Raw genomic sequence first — 17,870 nt, 5'->3', positions numbered from 1 at the left:
CATATATGCGTACACATTGATTTTCTTAGAGAAAGAGGAAGGGAGAGCGGGGGGTGGGGGAGAGAGAAACATAGATGTGGGAGAGAAATGTCTATCGGTTGCCTCCCATATGCATACTGACTGGGTGTTGAACCTGCAAACTAGGTATGTAGCCTGACTGGGAATCGAACCCACAGCCTTCTTTTCTTGGTACATAGAACGATGCTCCCACCAATTGAGCCCCCAAACCAGGGTGAACTAATGCTTTTGGGTAACAGTATGATTATTATTATCTTTATTATTGTCATCATCATCAACTAACTATATGTCAGGCAGTACTGTGGATTATTTTTAAAAGTCTTCACAACAGCCCTTAGCCAGTTTGGCTCAGTGGATAGAGTGTCGGCCTGTGGACTAAAGGGTCTGGGTTCGATTCCAGTCAAGGGCACATGCCCAGGTTGTAGGCTCTGTCCTCAGTAGGGGATGTGCAGAAGGCAGCCAATCAGTGATTCATTCTCATCATTGATGTTTCTATCTCTCTCTCCCTGTCCCTCTCTGAAATCAATAAAAATATTAAAAAATTAAAAATAAAAGTCTTCCCAACAATTTTCTTCACTGCTACTAAATTTGGTTGATTCTAGTATACACATTTTTTTTACATTTTATCAAAATCTTTATATTAGGATGTCTTAAATTGATAAGTCTTAGAGTTACTGTTGAGCAGGTAGCAATAGTCTTCATTTTTTCTTGCCTGTGTACAAATTTGGTCATAGATGTTAATAACATTACTTAATTGGGTATATTTTTGGTACCACATGCATTGAGTTTAGTTGTAGTTTGAGAGGCTTTCTTCTATTCATTAAAGAGCTCTTAGAGAATTAATTATTTTCATCATCTGTCATGCTATTCTGTTTATATGTATAGTGCTTTCAGTTTTGAGTATGCAGGATGCATACTATACATATTTCTCTCAAGTCAATCAAAACTTACTTTTTCTATTCTGTGCGGTAGTTAAACTTCTATTTTATTTTTCTCTTGTCCCTACCCCATCTCTATAAGCTGTTGACAGGTCTGTGACTGCCAGTCTGAGTGATGCTCGGGACGCCCTAGTGAATGCCGTCATAGATTCTCTTTCAGCTTATCGTTCTTCAGTCCTAAGTAACCACCAGCCCGGACTCATGGTTCCTTTTTCATTGCGGCTTTTTCCACTCTTTGTGTTGGCTCTCCTTAAACAGGTAAGATAATCAAAACCAGAAACTAACGCAGTGAAAAGGTCAAAAGGCAAAATTTTTATCCTGTGAACCCCTGAACAGTGTATATATAACTTTATGCCAGCTAAGTTTTCTGACGGCAAGGACCATAGCTCTTAACACTGACATACCACATTTTGTTTATTATTCACTTCTCTCTTACTATTATTTTTGCCCATGAAGACATAATTTTTATCTTTTTTGTTCATCACTTTGTCCCAGCACCTACAACAGTTCCTAGTACACAGTAGGCATTCAGTAAATATTTTTTGAGTGAATAAATGGAACTTTCATTCTTCCATTTCCCATAGTACTCTTTCTTCTTTCCTAGTGACTATTCACATACCAATTTAAAATACCTTAACATTTAAAAGTCTTGCTTTATTTATAGTCAATGCACTTGTTTTGAGGCTATTTTATTACTGTTACCTCTCTGCCTCTTTCTACTCCTTTCCATCACTAGAAAAGCTTAAAACGTTACTTCAAAACTTCATTTTCTCTATGAAGCTTATATGCCAGTTAAAAACTCACATTAACTCTATTAACTCATTAACTCTATTCTGCTAAGTAGTTGCCCTCATTTGTATTATTATTCTTCCTGGTTGATATGTAAGCTTTGTACATGGTTTAATTTCTCTAACTGTGGGAGAAACAAGGATGGTTAAATACCATTAATCATCACCCTGCATTTATAGAACACTTAGATCTTTGCTTCTTCAAATGTACATTTAGTTTGTCATCTGTAGTATAACTTTATCCTTCTATGGTAACATTTGTTTCTATCTCATTATCACTATATGGTAGATAGTGTGTTTAGATCTATTTCACTGATTAGGAAACAGACACCAGAGAGATCAAATTACTTTGCCAAGGTTAGGTAATTAATTTCTGAAGACTTATAGGTGGGGATATAGCCATAATTTAGTACATGTGTGTGACTTGTTGAAAGATATTTTTCAGAAAATAATTAATAGCAAATTTTCTAATTTTGTCTGAAGATATTCTTTTAACAACTAATATTTGCAAAGTTTTATATGTATTTTTTAAATACATTTTTTTTGGTGGCGGTGGTTTTTTGTTACAGAAATCATTCCAGACTGGGACAAATGCACGTCTAGATGAACGCATTTTTGCTATGTGTCAAGTGAAAAATCAGCCCTTGGTTTACCTTATGCTCACAACTCATCCCAATTTGTATAGAGTTGACAATCTTTCAGATGAGGTAAGATTAATTCATTTTTTAAGTGGCTTTTACTTGCAGGTTTATAAACCTAATTATATTCAGTACATTGCAGAAATGAGGAAAGGTTTTTTTGTTTTTTAAGGTTTTTATTCCTTTGGTAGGTCTGTGAAAATAAATTTTGGTTTTGGAGAGCTCCTGAAAATAGTGCCTTTATTTAAATTGCCTAAGACTAATCTCTAGAGCAGATCTAAATAAATGAAGAGATTGTCAAATTGACTGGAGAAACCTATGAGTTATTTATTTAAACAATTGATCTGAAAGGAGTATTCTGAGAATCAAAATAACATCTAAATACCCAGGTCAATGTTTAGTGTAACAGTGTTCTTAAATTAAAGAAAATATATTTATCTAAGTTATAACATTTTTGTCCTTGATAGGAAATTTACCTGAGTTAAAGTCCCAAGTATGAAAGTGTTAAATCGTAATCTTTCTTTTGAAAATTGTTATCAAGTTAGGATATATATGTTGGAAGTAATATTTTGGTTAAAACCTTTCAAAGTTTAAAAAATTTAAGATCTCTTGCATATAGAAAGGAGAAATTGCTTATGAAATTTGAGTTAATTTTAGCAAATGAAAACTATTGAGCCAGCAACAGAGGCTCAGTAGTTGAGCGTATACTGGTGTGTTTTTTTATCCTCACCCCAAGATATTTTTTCCATTTATTTTCTTTAGAGAGAAAATGGAAGGGAGGGAGGAGTGGAGGAAAGAAAGGGAAACATCAATATGAGAGAGACACATCAGTTGGTTGCCTTGCCCAGGGCTGGGGATCCAACCTGCAACTGAGGCACGTGCCTCCTGTCTGGGAATCGAACCCACGACCCTTTGGTCTGTAGGCCAACACCCTAACCACTGAGAAAAATCAGCCAAGGCTGTTTTAATAAGTGATAAATATTTTGTTATCTTTTTAAACATGAATAATTAAAAAATTTTTGGTCAATTGTGACTCCATATTACATGTATCTAAGAGCTTTATTTTTGTGTTTAATTCCTCAGGGAGCACTCAACATCAATGATCGAACTATACCTCAGCCGCCTATTCTTCAGCTTTCAGTGGAGAAGCTGAGCAGGGATGGAGCTTTTCTCATGGATGCAGGCTCTGTGAGTAGCTGCCTGATTCAGATCCTTCTGTCTGCATATTACCATACCTTCATTCCCCTTAATATCTTTCTTCTTGAACAGATTATATGCTATTTAACTTATATATATTTTTATTATCCACCTTCTCCCTCCATAGCATCCTTTCATACCAAGCATAAAATGTCTCATCTTAGTAAATAGTAGTTATTATTAGTTCATTTGAGGGCTATACAGTATCATTAAACTTACTAATCATTTTGATCTTTTAAAATATACTCAAAAGTAAAGGTGAGTCAACAACTCACTCCTTTTTTTTATTGAATTTATTGGTGTCACATTGGTTAAAAAAATTATGTTTTCAGATATACAGTTCTACAATACATCATCTGTACAGAGTGGAGCAAAATTAGGTTTACAGTTCGTATAGAAAATAATACAATAATTAATAAATAAAATACAAGAATAAACTGTTTTGTGTATTCACAACTGTAAACCTACTTTTGCCTCACCCTGTATATTGTATCGTGTGTTTACTACCCCTAGTCAAGTCTCCTTCCATCGCCATTTATCCCTCCTTTACCCTCTTCCACCTTCCCCCACTCCTTAACAGCTTACTCTTATGCTACATCTCAAAATGATTTTCTTCCTATCCCCAGGTACTGATGCTTTGGGTTGGAAAGAATTGTGGACAGAATTTTCTCAGCCAAGTTCTAGGAGTTCAAAGCTATGCATTAATTCCACAGACTATGGTAAGACTGTCTTATAGTGATTGGAATAGTCTTAAAGGGCATTTCAAATGTGGCAAAACATGAATAGCCCATTTTAAAATCATGGCATACTAAAATTTTTTCCCAAAAAAGAAAATGTCCCCACAAATTCTCTTCCAATCGGAAATACTCATTTTATGTTTTAAAGGCGTTTTTAAAATGTTTTTATTGATTTCAGAGAGGGAGAGAGAGAGAGAAACATCAATGATGAGAGAGAATCATCAATCAGCAGCCTCCTGTGCGCCCCCTTCTGAAAATTGAGCTCGAATCCTGGGCTTGTGCCCTGACCAGGAATCGAACTGTGACCTCCTGGTCATGGGTTGACATTCAACCATTGAGCCACACTGGCTGGGGTTAAAGGCATTTTTTTAAAATATATATTTTTATTGATTTTTTACAGAAAGGAAGGGAGAGGGATAGAGAGTTAGAAACATCGATGAGAGAGAGACATCGATCAGCTGCCTCCTGCACACCTCCCACTGGGGATGTGCCCGCGACCAAGGCACATGCCCTTGACCGGAATCAAACCCGGGATCCTTCAGTCCGCAGGCCGACGCTCTATCCACTGAGCCAAACCGGTTAGGGCAGTTAAAGGCATTTTTTAGGTTATTTTGTATCATTGACTTATCTTTTATACATATATATATATATATATATATATATATATATATATATGATAAGATATATTTTATATAAAAGAAAAGATATATATATATATATATATATAAAAGATAAGATATATTTTATATAAAAGAAAAGATATATTTTATTATTATTGATTTCAGAGAGGAAGGGAGACGGGGAGAGAGATAGAAACATCAATGATAAGAGAGAGAATCATTGATCGCTGCTTCCTGCATGCCACCCCCTGGAGATTGAGCACACAACCCAGCATGTGCCCTTGACTGGAATCGAACTTGGGACCCCTCAGTTCACAGGCTGACACTCTATCCATTGAGCCAAACTGGCTAGGGCTGACTTATCTTTTTTAAAGAATTTTTTTTTAATTTCTCAATCACAGCTGACATACAATATTTCATTAGTTTCAGGTGTACAGCATAGTGATTAGACATTTATATAATTTACGAAGTGATCACCCTGATGGCTTATCTATTCCTGTCTGTCTGAGAGTATACTATTTTTTCAGAAAGGAATGAACTTAGTTGATGGCACAAAAACAACAGAAAAGTGTTATGGGCACGTAATTTCATTGTTCTTTGGCAGGGTTCTTTTAATTGCTGTTTTGGAGTAAGAACTAAGCTAATTGCCACATAACCAAATGACTTGTGATCAGTGTCAGTTGGATTACTATTGATTATTGAAGAGAGTAATAATGGACTATCACTAGCTCTGTGACCTTGGACAAGTAACTAACAGCCTCATTTGTAAAATAAGTGCTGTTGCTTATGGAAGTGTAATTGAGATGATTCATGAGAAAGCATTTGTTAAACTATATTGCATTTGGATAGTTTTATATTGAAAGGAGATAAATTATAACATGGTCTTATTTAATGTCATATTTTTTGGTCCCTATCATTTTGTCAGCAACTTTGTGGGGTTTTTTTTTTAATATATTTTTATTGATTTCAGAGAGGAAGGGAGAGGAATGGAGAGAGAAACATCAATGATGAGAGAGAATCATTGACTGGCTGCCTCCTGCACGCCCCCTACTGGGGGGGATTGAGCCCACAACCCCAGCATGTGCTGTTGGCCGGAATCGAACCTGGAACCCTTCAGTCCGCAGACTGACACTCTATCCACTGAGCCAAACCAGCTAAGGCGTTGTTAGCAACTTTGGAATATGTGTTTTATGTCAGCTTTTTTTTATATTTATGGTTTAACTCCATTCGTAGAAGTTAGTAGGAGATTCTTGTATTTAAAAATATGTGAGGATTATAGCTAGGATTAGCACTAGCTTTCAGACTTTGAGTAAAACTACTGGTCTGAATAATTAGATATTTTAATGAGGAGATAAGAAATTGTTGCATCTGTGACAAATGCCTAATGAATCAATTCATCTAAAATGTCATAATAAAACGAAGAGAAGAGTTAGGGTATTCTTCTAGATAAGAGCTAAGCAAAGTATGCCTAAGGGGGTCTGCCACCAATAAAGTTTTATTGGAACATAGCCATGACCATTCACTATGTATTGTCTATGGCAACTTTAGTGGAACAATGGCAGAGTTGAATAGTTGCAATAGAGACTAAATGACCTGCAAACCTAAAGTATTTACTGTCTGGCTCTTCATGAAGTTTGCCCACCCTTTAACAAGGAAATTGTGGTATGCAGAATCTCAGGCCCCTCCCAGACCTCCTAAATCAATGTCTGCAGTTCAGCAAGACCACCAGGTGATTTATATACAGCTGTCCCCCATTTACCTATGGTTTTGCTCTCCGCAATTTCAGTTACCCACTGCCAAACACGGGCTGAAAATATTAATAGAAAGTTTCAGAAATAAACAATTTATAAGTTTAAAATTGTGTGTTGTTCTGAGTCGCGTGATGAAATCCCACACCATCCCTCTCTATTGCCAGGAATGTGAATCATCCTTTTTCCAATGTAACCACACTGTATACACCACCTGCCCATTTGTCATTTGGCAGCTGTATCAATTATCAAATCAGCTGTCCAGGTATCAGAGTGCTTGTGTTCAAATAGCTCATTATTTTACTTAGTAATGACTCCAAAATGCAAGAGCAGTGATGCTGACAATTAGGATATGCCAAAGATAAGCCGTAAAGTGCTTACTTTAAGTGAAAAGGTATGTATGTATGTATGTATAGGAAAAACATAGGGTTCAGTATTATCCATGACTTCAGGCATCAACTAGGGGTCTTAGAATGTATCTCCTATGGGTGAGGGGGGACTGCTGTACATGATAAAGTTTGAGAATCACTGTAGATGATACATTAGATATGACTAGAGTAAGATATTGTTGCCTTTTGTTTAACAGACAGACCTTCCAGACCTTGATACCCCGGAATCAGCCAGAACAATAGCTTTCATATCTTGGCTTAGAGAACAAAGACCATTTTTCCCAATACTTTATATAATAAGGTAAGTTGAATATTTCATTTGCTAATATGAACCAGTTTGTTTGGCCTTGCAACGACTTGTTTTGACATATATATATTCCTTAAGCAAACCATTTAGAAGAATCTATCCTATATAATAAAACCCTAATATGCAAATTGACTGAATGGCGGAACGACCAGTCGCTGTGATGCGCACTGACCACCAGGGGGCAGACACTCAACATAGGAGCTGCCCCCTGGTGGTCAGCGTGCTCCCACAGGGGGAGTGCCGCTCAGCCAGAAGCCAGGCTCACGGCTGGCGAGCGCAGCAGCGGTGGGGGGAGCCTCTCTCGCCTCCACGGCAGCGCTAAGGACCCCCTCGGGATGTCCGCCTGTTGGCTTAGGCCCACTCCGTGAGGATCAGGCTCCCTCCTGTCTGGATCGGGCCTGTGGGGATCAGGCTCCCTCCTGTCTGGATCGGGCCTGTGGGGACCGGGCTCCCTCCTGTGAGGATGGGGCCTGTGGGGACCGGGCTCCCTCCTGTCTGGATGGGGCCTGTGGGGACCGGGCTCCCTCCTGTGAGGATGGGGCCTGTGGGGATCAGGCTCCCTCCTGTGAGGATGGGGCCTGTGGGGATCGGGCTCCCTCCTGTCTGGATGGGGCCTGTGGGGATCGGGCTCCCTCCTGTGAGGATGGGGCCTGTGGGGACCGGGCTCCCTCCTGTGAGGATGGGGCCTGTGGGGATCAGGCTCCCTCCTGTGAGGATGGGGCCTGTGGGGACCGGGCTCCCTCCTGTGAGGATGGGGCCTGTGGGGACCGGGCTCCCTCCTGTGAGGATGGGGCCTGTGGGGATCGGGCTCCCTCCTGTCTGGATGGGGCCTGTGGGGATCGGGCTCCCTCCTGTCTGGATGGGGCCTGTGGGGATCGGGCTCCCTCCTGTCTGGATGGGGCCTGTGAGGATCAGGCTCCCTCCTGTCTGGATCAGGCGTGCGGGGATCGGGCCGAAACCGGCTATTCAACATCCCCCGAGGGGTCCCGGATTGTGAGAGGGCGCAGGCCAGGCTGAGGGACTCCACCAGTACATGAGTCCATGCACCAGGCCTCTAGTATAAAAAAAAGAAAAAGGCCAAAACCGGTTTGGCTCAGTGGATAGAGCGTCAGCCTGCGAACTGAAGGGTCCCAGGTTCGATTCCGGTCAAGGGCACGTAACTTGGTTGCGGGCACATCCCCAGTGGGAGGTGTGCAGGAGGCAGCTGATCGATGTTTCTCTCTCATCGATGTTTCTAACTCTCTATCCCTCTCCCTTCCTCTCTGTAGAATATCAATAAAATATATTTTAAAAAAAAAAAAAAGAAAAAGAATTTCAAACATTACTAAATGATGCTTTATCAGTTATTAATAAAAAGTATGTCAAAAGCTTTGTGACAAATCCAGTGTTTATTTTACTATTACATTTTATCTAATGTATATAAATATTTTTCTTTTATTCCTAAGGGATGAGAATCCAATGAAAGCAGATTTCCTTCAAAACATGGTAGAAGACAGAACAGAATCTGCATTTTCATATTATGAATTCCTCTTGCATATACAACAGCAAGTGAATAAATGAACCAATGAAGATATTTGACTCAGTTATTTCTAAGGAAAGTCACAATAATGCAGAATACCTGAGAATGTGTAATACCTTCCTTTAATTAGGTTTGTGGACTGATGTGATGATTATATGTTCTCACTGTGATTTCAACAAACTATAGCAAATAAAGGACCACAGCAGAGAATCAAACATGCAACTCTGAAATACTGTATTTTTCAAATCATAATATATCTGCATATGATTAGACACCTTTTTTCTTTGCTGCCAATTATGTTTGTTTTTATAAATTGAAATAAGATGAAACAATATTGCAGAGGCAAAGTAAATTTTGTAAAATAAAGACTTCTGTGTTCCAAATATATTTCTCTTATTTTTTTTCTTGAATTTTTGGCTGCTACATTTAAAACCTCACAAGACTGCCCTAGCCGGTTTGGCTCAGTGGATAGAGCGTCAGCCTGCGGACTCAAGGGTCCCAGGTTCGATTCCGGTCAAGGGCATGTACCTTGGTTGCGGGCACATACCCAGTAGGGAGTGTGCAGGAGGCAGCTGATCGATGTTTCTAACTCTCTATCCCTCTCCCTTACTCCCTGTAAAAAATCAATAAAATATATTAAAAAAATAAAAATTAAAAAAATGAAACCTCACAAGACTAAGTGTTGCAGGGAAATTATAAATCCATTAATAATGATCTTTCTTAAATTAAAAAAATTTTTCGTAAGTAAATAGTATATAGAAAGACTAGAATCCATTCCCCATACCTGTTTTTTAACTAAAACTAGAGTAAACTAACTGGTCTAGCTTAAGAAGAAGAAATAACTGTCAAGCTTTAAAATCTGTCAGTATTCTCTATACTTGAACAAAATCACCTTGATTTTAAATGAAAACTAATTAAGTCATTTTCTGATTGACTGCAAAAGACTTGGACACACTATCTTCTGCAGTGAAAAGAATCTGAGCTGTCTTCATTAAATATGTTGGAACTGGCAATGATAATAGGGAGATGATCCTTTGAGTGGGTTTTGTCTGCTCTGTGAAATGTAATAAAGGTGTTATATTGGTGAAATGAATATGAATGAAATTAAAGTATTCTTAAATGCTGTCTCAAATGCATCAGGATCATTTTTCTAAGGAGTTTAATAATTAAATTGAAAGCCGCTCATAAGGTGTTTATTCTTGGATAGTAAAACTTATTAAAGCATGAATGCTGCTGTTTAATGTGATGGATATTAAGATTACAGATATCCAGTATATTGAAGCTTAAGAGAAACTTGATTTCTAAACATGCTCAAGAGACTGCTTTTTTGATTCAGCCAGATAAATGTTATAGTCAAAACTATTAAGTGAATTTTGTTTACAAATAGGTAAATTATACATTTGTATATTTAAAGTGATGTGATAGAATATCTTAAAAGAGTTTGGCCCAGTTTTCCCAATTCATCTTGTCTTGTATGAACTTCTTAAAGATGTTCATGTATAGTACTTGATGAAAAGATTTTTGTTTCTTTGTTTTAATGGGTTAGAAAAATGTGTTTACAATCTTGGTCTCATATGATCACCAATAAAATAACTATCAGGTTTACAGCAATATGAGCTGACTTTAACTGAGTTGTTTTGGGATAGGGAAGAAGCAAGTCCCACTAGAGTGTACACTACTGTTTATCAGCTGGACAAGAATAATTGTGTTTTATAAAGATATCATCTCCCTTAAGCAGTGTTATAGTTTATTTTCAGTATGCAAGTAGTACATTGAACTGGAAATATTCTTGAAAGCTGCTTCATTTATTAGGAAGCAATTTTCAAAGTGTAGCAAATTAAAATACATATTTTTCCCTCTTTTAAAGAAACTGAGTCATTATTATGCACTGATGTTTCTTAACTAAAATTCTCTTCTTAATGTGAATTTTAAATGTTGATATTTGTAAATCCTTTCTTAATTGTAGTAAAGAATCTTACAGAGGGAAGAGTTTGTGCTTCTAGGGACAGTAATCTTTCTTGTGCCTCACTTTATCCCTAAGTGGGTATGGCTGTTGTTACTACTACATGCTTTGTCAGTATATTTCACAAATTTGCTTTTCAAAATTTACTTTAAAAATTTATTTTAGATATTGTGTAACATGTGCAATCTAGAATAATTTTATAATAGTCAGGTCATAAAAAACGTAACTTTAGTTAGGATTCACATTATTCTCTGGAAAATGAGGCAATGAATGAACCTTTTGGAGATACTGATAATTAAGAATTATTTTTTGCAATATTGAACATGGTGGGGGTTTTTTGTTTTTTTGTTTTGCAGTAGGGCACTTATCTCATCTTGTATTACTTTTTTATGTAAAGCAACTAATATTTACACTATGCCATATTTTTTTTATCGTAGTTGTAAATTATGAAAGATCCTTGAATTTTCTACAAATCTACAACTACTAAACTGACAAAGGGCAATCTTGGTATTTAAATCTGAGCATGGCAATTCTACCATAAAAAAAGTACTCTATTTTTCTAATTTCTAGGATTTTTAAAATAACATTTCTGTAAGTCTGACATTAATATTCACTCAAGCTGTACCATTTATTTTAGTTTGCATATATTTTATTGTTTTAATTTAATGTATTGTCTAATAGACTGTTTTATAATAATTAGAATAAAAGATTTATTCTAATCAGAGATGCAAAACAGCTATTATCTAGGGGACCACCAAATGTGATTTCAAGATTTTGTTAACTATTACAAATATAATTCTTATATAGAAATTTTAATTTTGTAAAGTAGTGTATAATATTGTAACATTAAATTTTTGTTCTCAAATTCAAATATGTGTTGATCTTCAATGTGCTGTATTAAATCTTGCTTCTCTAAAATGTTAGAGACAAGATTTGTCTTCCTTTTTACAGTTTGTAATTTTCACTGTTTTATTCCTGTAAAAAAAAAAGTCATTTGTAACCCATGCAATTGTTTGAACTGTGCTAATTTAATCAATTTGGCTATTCAATAAAGTTAATAGAAAGACCTTACATATAGTGACTAGTTATTTGAATAATTTGCCAATCACTGAGTAGTGCTACGTTGTGCATCAAAGTTAGTGGAAAACTATTGCTGAAGATGTTTTAAACCTAAGTCACTGTCTGAGAGGTTATAAACCAAATTCTTGATGCTCACTCCTCAAGGTAGCTAAATTCTAAATTGAAAGGGTTTATTTCCTGTTGTAAATACTACTCCATTGACTTATGGGTCCTGTTGTTACTGATAAGCTGCTTACTGTCCAATTGTTTATTTGAGGATAATGTTAGCTTTTCATATTTTTCTTTTATTCTTAATCTATAGTTTCACTACTCTGAGTTTCCTCAGCTACTTTATATTTTTTAAATTGAGTATAATTGACAGATAAAACTACTTAAAATTAACCTCACTTTTTTGTTAGAATTTGGGTTGCTCATTTGAATGGAGGGTTTTTATTTTTGCTTTAGCTCACCTCACTCTGCCCATGCTTTCCCTCTTCCTGCTTTTTATTTTACTTGCATTTCTTGGCCCCTTTCCCCAAACCAGGGCTCATGTTGGTGTTTTAGAACTCCTGTTCCACAGTAATTTGGGAATATCACCATTCCAGTCAACAACAGTGTGAAGTCAAATTGTTTACCCTTTTTTAAAAAGTACATTTTTTTATTGATTTCAGAGAGGAAGGAAGAGAGATAGAAACATCAATAAGAGAGAATCATTGCCGAAACCGGTTTGGCTCAGTGGATAGAGCGTCAGCCTGTGGACTGACGGGTCCCGGGTTCGATTCCGGTCAAGGGCATGTACCTTGGTTGCGGGCACATCCCCAGTGGGAGGTGTGCAGGAGGCAGCTGATCGATGTTTCTCTCTCATCGATGTTTCTAGCTCTCTATCCCTCTCCCTTCCTCTCTGAAATATCAATAAAATATATTAAAAAAAAAAAAAATAAGAGAGAGTCATTGATTGGCTGACTCCTTTACGCCCCTTACTGGTCGGGGATCGAGCCGCAACCCAGGCATGTGCCTCTGGTCTGAATCGAACCTGGGCCCTGGCCAGTTTGGCTCAGTGGATAGAGCGTCGGCCTGCGGACTCAAGGCTCCCGGGTTCGATTCCGGTCAGGGGCATGTGCCTTGGTTGCGGGCACATCCCCAGCGGGGAGTGTGCAGGAGGCAGCTGATCAATGTTCCTTTCTCATCGATGTTTCTGACTCTATCCCTCTCCCTTCCTCTCTGTAAAAAATCAATGAAATATATTAAAAAAAAAAAAAAAAAGAATTGAACCCGGGACCTTTTAGTTCACAGGCTGACACTCTATCCACTGAGCCAAACCAGCCAAGGCTGTTTGCTCTTTCTTTTACCTCCCTACTTACAAAGTGAAATCCAAGGCTATGCGAGTCAATAGCAGATGATTTTTTAAAAAATATATTTCTTTATTGATTTCAGAGAGGAAGGGAGAAGGAGAGAGAGAAACATCAATGGGATGAGAGAGAACCATTGATTGGCTGCCTCCCGCATGCCCCCCACTGGGGATTGAGCCCGCAACCCAGGCATGTGCCCTTGGCCGGAATCGAACCTGGGACCCTTCGGTCCACAGACTGACGCTCTATCCACTGAGCCAAGCCAGCCAGGGCCAGATGATTTTTTAAAAATATATTTTTATTGATTTCAGAGAGGAAGGGAGAAGGAGAGAGATAGAAACATCAGTGATGAGAGTCATCAATCGGTTACCTCTTGCACACCCCACATTGGGGATTGATCCTGCAACCTGGGCATGTGCCCTTGACTGGAATCGAACCTGGGATCCTTAAGTCCGCAGGCCGACACTTTATCCACTGAGCCAAACCAGCTAGGGCAGCAGATGATTTTTGAGCATTTTCAGAGGAGGGCAGACGTTAAGCAGTGAGTTTGGCTTCTTCGTCCCTGTATCTTATGTGGAGCACTTTCAGTGCCTCCTATCCATAGACTGTGCTACCAGTGCCTGCTTCTGGACCTGCAGCCCAACAGGCACCTTAACTTCAGCTCTGCAATGCTTTGTTTCCAGTACTTTGATCTGTTGAGATGTTTCTCTTGTTTTTGAGTATTGCTATTTATTTTTCTTCTTTATATTTTTAACTTTTATTGTTATTGCTGTGTGGAGTAGAGAGGAGTCCAAATATAAATTTACTGCCTAAATTTAATCCCAGAAAATGAATTCTGGTTTTACCATTTGTGACTCAATCTGTTCAGCTTTGTATCTACACTTTATATTATAATGCCTACCTAAACAATACTAGGATCAAATGAAAACTCATTGGAAATGTCAAGTTTTGACACTTTCTCTAAAAGAAAAATTTCTGCAACTATTCAGGGAAGTTTAGTGCTCTCAGGTTCTAGATTTGGGGCAAAGTGGTAAATTAAAAAGAAAGGATGGGCTTGCCCTTGTAAAGTCTATAATGAGAGAGATACAAATTAGTACAAGAATTTTAAGTATGCACATCTTTTATGAAAAAATCATATATACCACTGAGAAGAACTAGTAATACTAGTAAATTTAATAATCTATGGAAACCTCACAGGGAAATGGTTTCCCAGAAATAAGTTATCACGTAATATGAAACCTTGACACTTTCAATTTTTACTTGACTAAATGAGCCATCATACACCAACACAGCTATTTAAAGAACCAAATTTTTCGTTTGGCTTCTATGGGCTCTCTCAAATGAAAAAAAAAATTTTTTTTTTCAAATGAAAAAATCTTGGTTATCCTGGAACTGTTATTTGGTCTTGACTCATCAGGATTGTACTTCAAGTTTTGCACACTTGTTACTACTTAATTATTTCAATTGTAGAATTTTTTGAAAGACACAATCTATGCCTCAGAGATGTAGGTCTGTACAGATATTTATGGGAACCTCTGTCAGTGCTTTAAAATTATTTTTAAAATTCATTTATATTGATTTTAGAGAGAGAGTGGAAGGGAGAGGAAGAGAGAAAAACCAATCCCACACACATCCCAATCAGGGATCGAGCCCACAATGCAGGCATGTGACCTAATGACTGGAATCAAACTGGTGACCTTTCAGTCCGCATAGACTCAACCAACTAAGCCACACAGGCCAGTGATAATACTTTAAAATTACTAACTAGGACATGTTAATAGCCTTCATGCAATCAAGGCAGAAATTTGTGTTTATACTTGAGCTCCGACATGGTTGACTCCAGAAGTTTTGTTTTTTACACTTTTTTCTCAAACTCCTTTTTTTAAAAAATCTGGGACAGTGTTAGATGACTACAGTTAAATATAGTATTTTATTACCTCCTAATGTTAGGGGCAGAAATACAATATTGGGGACCAGTTATAATTATCCTATATAATAAAACCCTAATATGCAAATCGACCGAACGGTGGAATGACTGGTCACTATGATGTGCACTGACCACCAGGGGGCAGACGTTCAATGCAGGAGCTGCCCCCTGGTGATCAGTGCACTCTGCTCAGCCAAAAGCCAGGCTCACAGCTGGCGAGTGCAACAGTGGTGGCGGGAGCCTCTCCTGCCTCCGCTGCAGGCGGGTGGTAAGGAGCGACGGGTCCTGGACTGCAAGAGGGATGTCTGACTCCAAGGGGTCCCAGACTGCGAGAGGGCGCAGGCTGTGCTGAGGGACCCCCCCTGAGTGCATGAATTTAGTGCACCGGGCCTCTAGTCCTATATAATAAAAGGCTAATATGCAAATCGACCAAACGGCTGAACAATGGATCGCTATGATGTGTACTGACCACTAGGGGACAGATGCTCAATGCAGGAGCTGCCCCCTGGTGTTCAGTGAGCTCCTACATGGGGAGTTCCGCTCAGCCAGAAGCCCTGAGCAGGGCTCACAGCTGGTGAGCACAGCAGCGGTAGCAGGAGCCTCTCTGGCCTCCACAGCAGCACTAAGGATGTATGATTGACGGCTCCCGGACTGCGAGGGGGCACAGGCTGGGCTGAGGGACCCTCCCTGCACTGAGTGCACAAATTTTGTGCACCGGGCCTCTAGTAAGAAATATTAATCATGCTCTTTTAACCGTGATTGTTTTGTTCTGATTAAAGGAAGTACATTCCAACTTCGCTGAGAGTTGCACATGACCTGGGAGCTCACCTGGAAATTCTGTGCATCCTCTACATCCAGGAGTTGCCTATTATCATGGAAAGATTAACAGACTTGTTGCAGAAACCAGAGATGCCAGGCCTTTGCAAATCCCTAGCCCTTTGCATACCCCTAGCCTTTTGTATGCCCCCAGCCTTTTGTATACCCCTAGCCTGCATTGCCTGTAAACTGCCCATTTTGCTTACCCATTCTTATCTCTTTGCCTACTTCCCCATGTAATTTTTGTCTTTCCATCCAATATAAGCAGCTGGCTTATGGTGGGGGGCAGAGCAAATTTTGTAGATGACCTGCTGCTCTCCCATACTGCCAGCATTATTGGAATAAAGGCTCATATATGATTCAACCCTATCTCTGCTTAATTGGCTCAAGTAGTGACAGGTGAGCCTAGACTCACTGTGCAATTTCACTAAGAGGGATTAATTTTGAGGTGATTGTGCAGCTGGCTACATTGCAGGGTGGCCCACTAGGATGCCTCAACCTCTGAGGCCTCTTTATTTATTTACTTATTCACTTAGTCATTGCTGAGCTCCAGGGCTCTATTTGTAGGCCTTACGCACTTTGTTTTCGTGGCCTTCTTCCTCCATAAAAGTATATTCAAAATTATATATTACTAGAGGCCCGGTGCATGCATTTCATGCATGGGGGGGCGGTCCCTAGCCCGGCCTGCACCCTCTCCAATCTGGGACCCCTCAGGGAATGTCTGACTGCCTCTCCCAATCTGGGACCGCTGGCTCCTAACTGCTCACCTGCCTGATCGCCCCTAACCCCTCTGCCTGCCTGCCTGATCACCCCTAACCACCTGTGCCTGCCTGCCTGATCACCCCTAACTGCTCCCCTACTAGCCTGATTGCCCCTAACTGCTCCCCTGCTGGCCTGATCGCCCCTAACCACCTCTGCCTCGCCCCACACCCGGGACCCAGGATTCCCTCCCTCTGGCTGGCCGCAGGCACCCAGGACCCAGGCCGGCTTTGCCCGGGCCGGCTGCAGCCACAGGGAACCGTGGGCGGGCGACTTTTCCCTCTCCTGGACCTCAGCCTGGCTGGTCCCCATTCCTCTCTCATGAGCTCATTTGTGCCCGGCTGGTCCCCATTCCTCTCTCTCAGTGTTGAGTGTCTGAGCTGTTAGGGCATGATGGTGTGAAGGTGTGATGACCATTTGCATATTAGCTCTTTATTATATAGGATGACTTGGAATAAAAACTATAATCCAGACTGAATCCATTATTACATATTAATTACTATTACATATTTTTCCTGATTTTTAAAGAAATTAAAATTTTCTTGCCCTGGCCAGTTTGGCTCAGTGGATGGAGCATAGTCTGCGGCCTGAAAGGTCCAGGGTTGGATTGGGTTGCAGGCTCAATACCCAGTGGGGTGTGTGCAGGAGGCAGCCTATTAGTGATGCTCTCTCATCATTGATGTTTCTGTCTCTCTCCCTTCCTTTCTGAAATCAATAAAAATATTAAGAAAAAAACCCCACATTTTCTTGGGCCCCTAAAACTATTGTGGCCCCTCAAAACTGCATAAATTGGCCCTGCTGAGCGCTCACACTGTTCTAGGATTTATAGCCTTGAACAAAACACAGGACTTGTCTTCACGGAGAAAAAGACAATAAACTAAGTACATAAATTTAGTTTGCAAGACGGTCATAAGTGTTAAGGAGAAAAAGGCAGATAAAGAGAATAGTACTAGATTTATGGGATGATCGTTTCATAAATTATATAAATGCCTAATAACTATGTAGCATATATAATGTTTTTCAACTGTAATTGAAAAGTTATTATTTTTTTTTAAGAATAGGAAGTGTTGAGAGGCGGTGGCAAGGTTGGGACTGGGA

General features: G+C 39.3%; 1 protein-coding gene across 1 annotated transcript in view; it reads left to right on the top strand.

The window, feature by feature from the left end:
• SEC24A (SEC24 homolog A, COPII coat complex component) overlaps positions 1-11,933 on the top strand; it is a 72,246-nt gene extending 60,313 nt beyond the window's left edge. Inside the window, exons 18-23 of the mRNA XM_080672395.1 lie at positions 1,039-1,214; positions 2,314-2,451; positions 3,466-3,570; positions 4,206-4,298; positions 7,271-7,374; positions 8,826-11,933. Of these exons, the coding sequence (XP_080528521.1) occupies positions 1,039-1,214; positions 2,314-2,451; positions 3,466-3,570; positions 4,206-4,298; positions 7,271-7,374; positions 8,826-8,940 (731 nt within the window). The 3' untranslated portion in view covers positions 8,941-11,933. The remainder of the gene's footprint in view (positions 1-1,038; positions 1,215-2,313; positions 2,452-3,465; positions 3,571-4,205; positions 4,299-7,270; positions 7,375-8,825) is intronic.
• Positions 11,934-17,870: the final 5,937 nt, after the last annotated feature.

This window comes from Plecotus auritus, assembly GCF_963455305.1.
Source record: "Plecotus auritus genome assembly, chromosome: 6".
Classification (NCBI taxonomy): domain Eukaryota; kingdom Metazoa; phylum Chordata; class Mammalia; order Chiroptera; family Vespertilionidae; genus Plecotus; species Plecotus auritus.
This window is presented reverse-complemented; position numbering and strand designations above follow the sequence as displayed.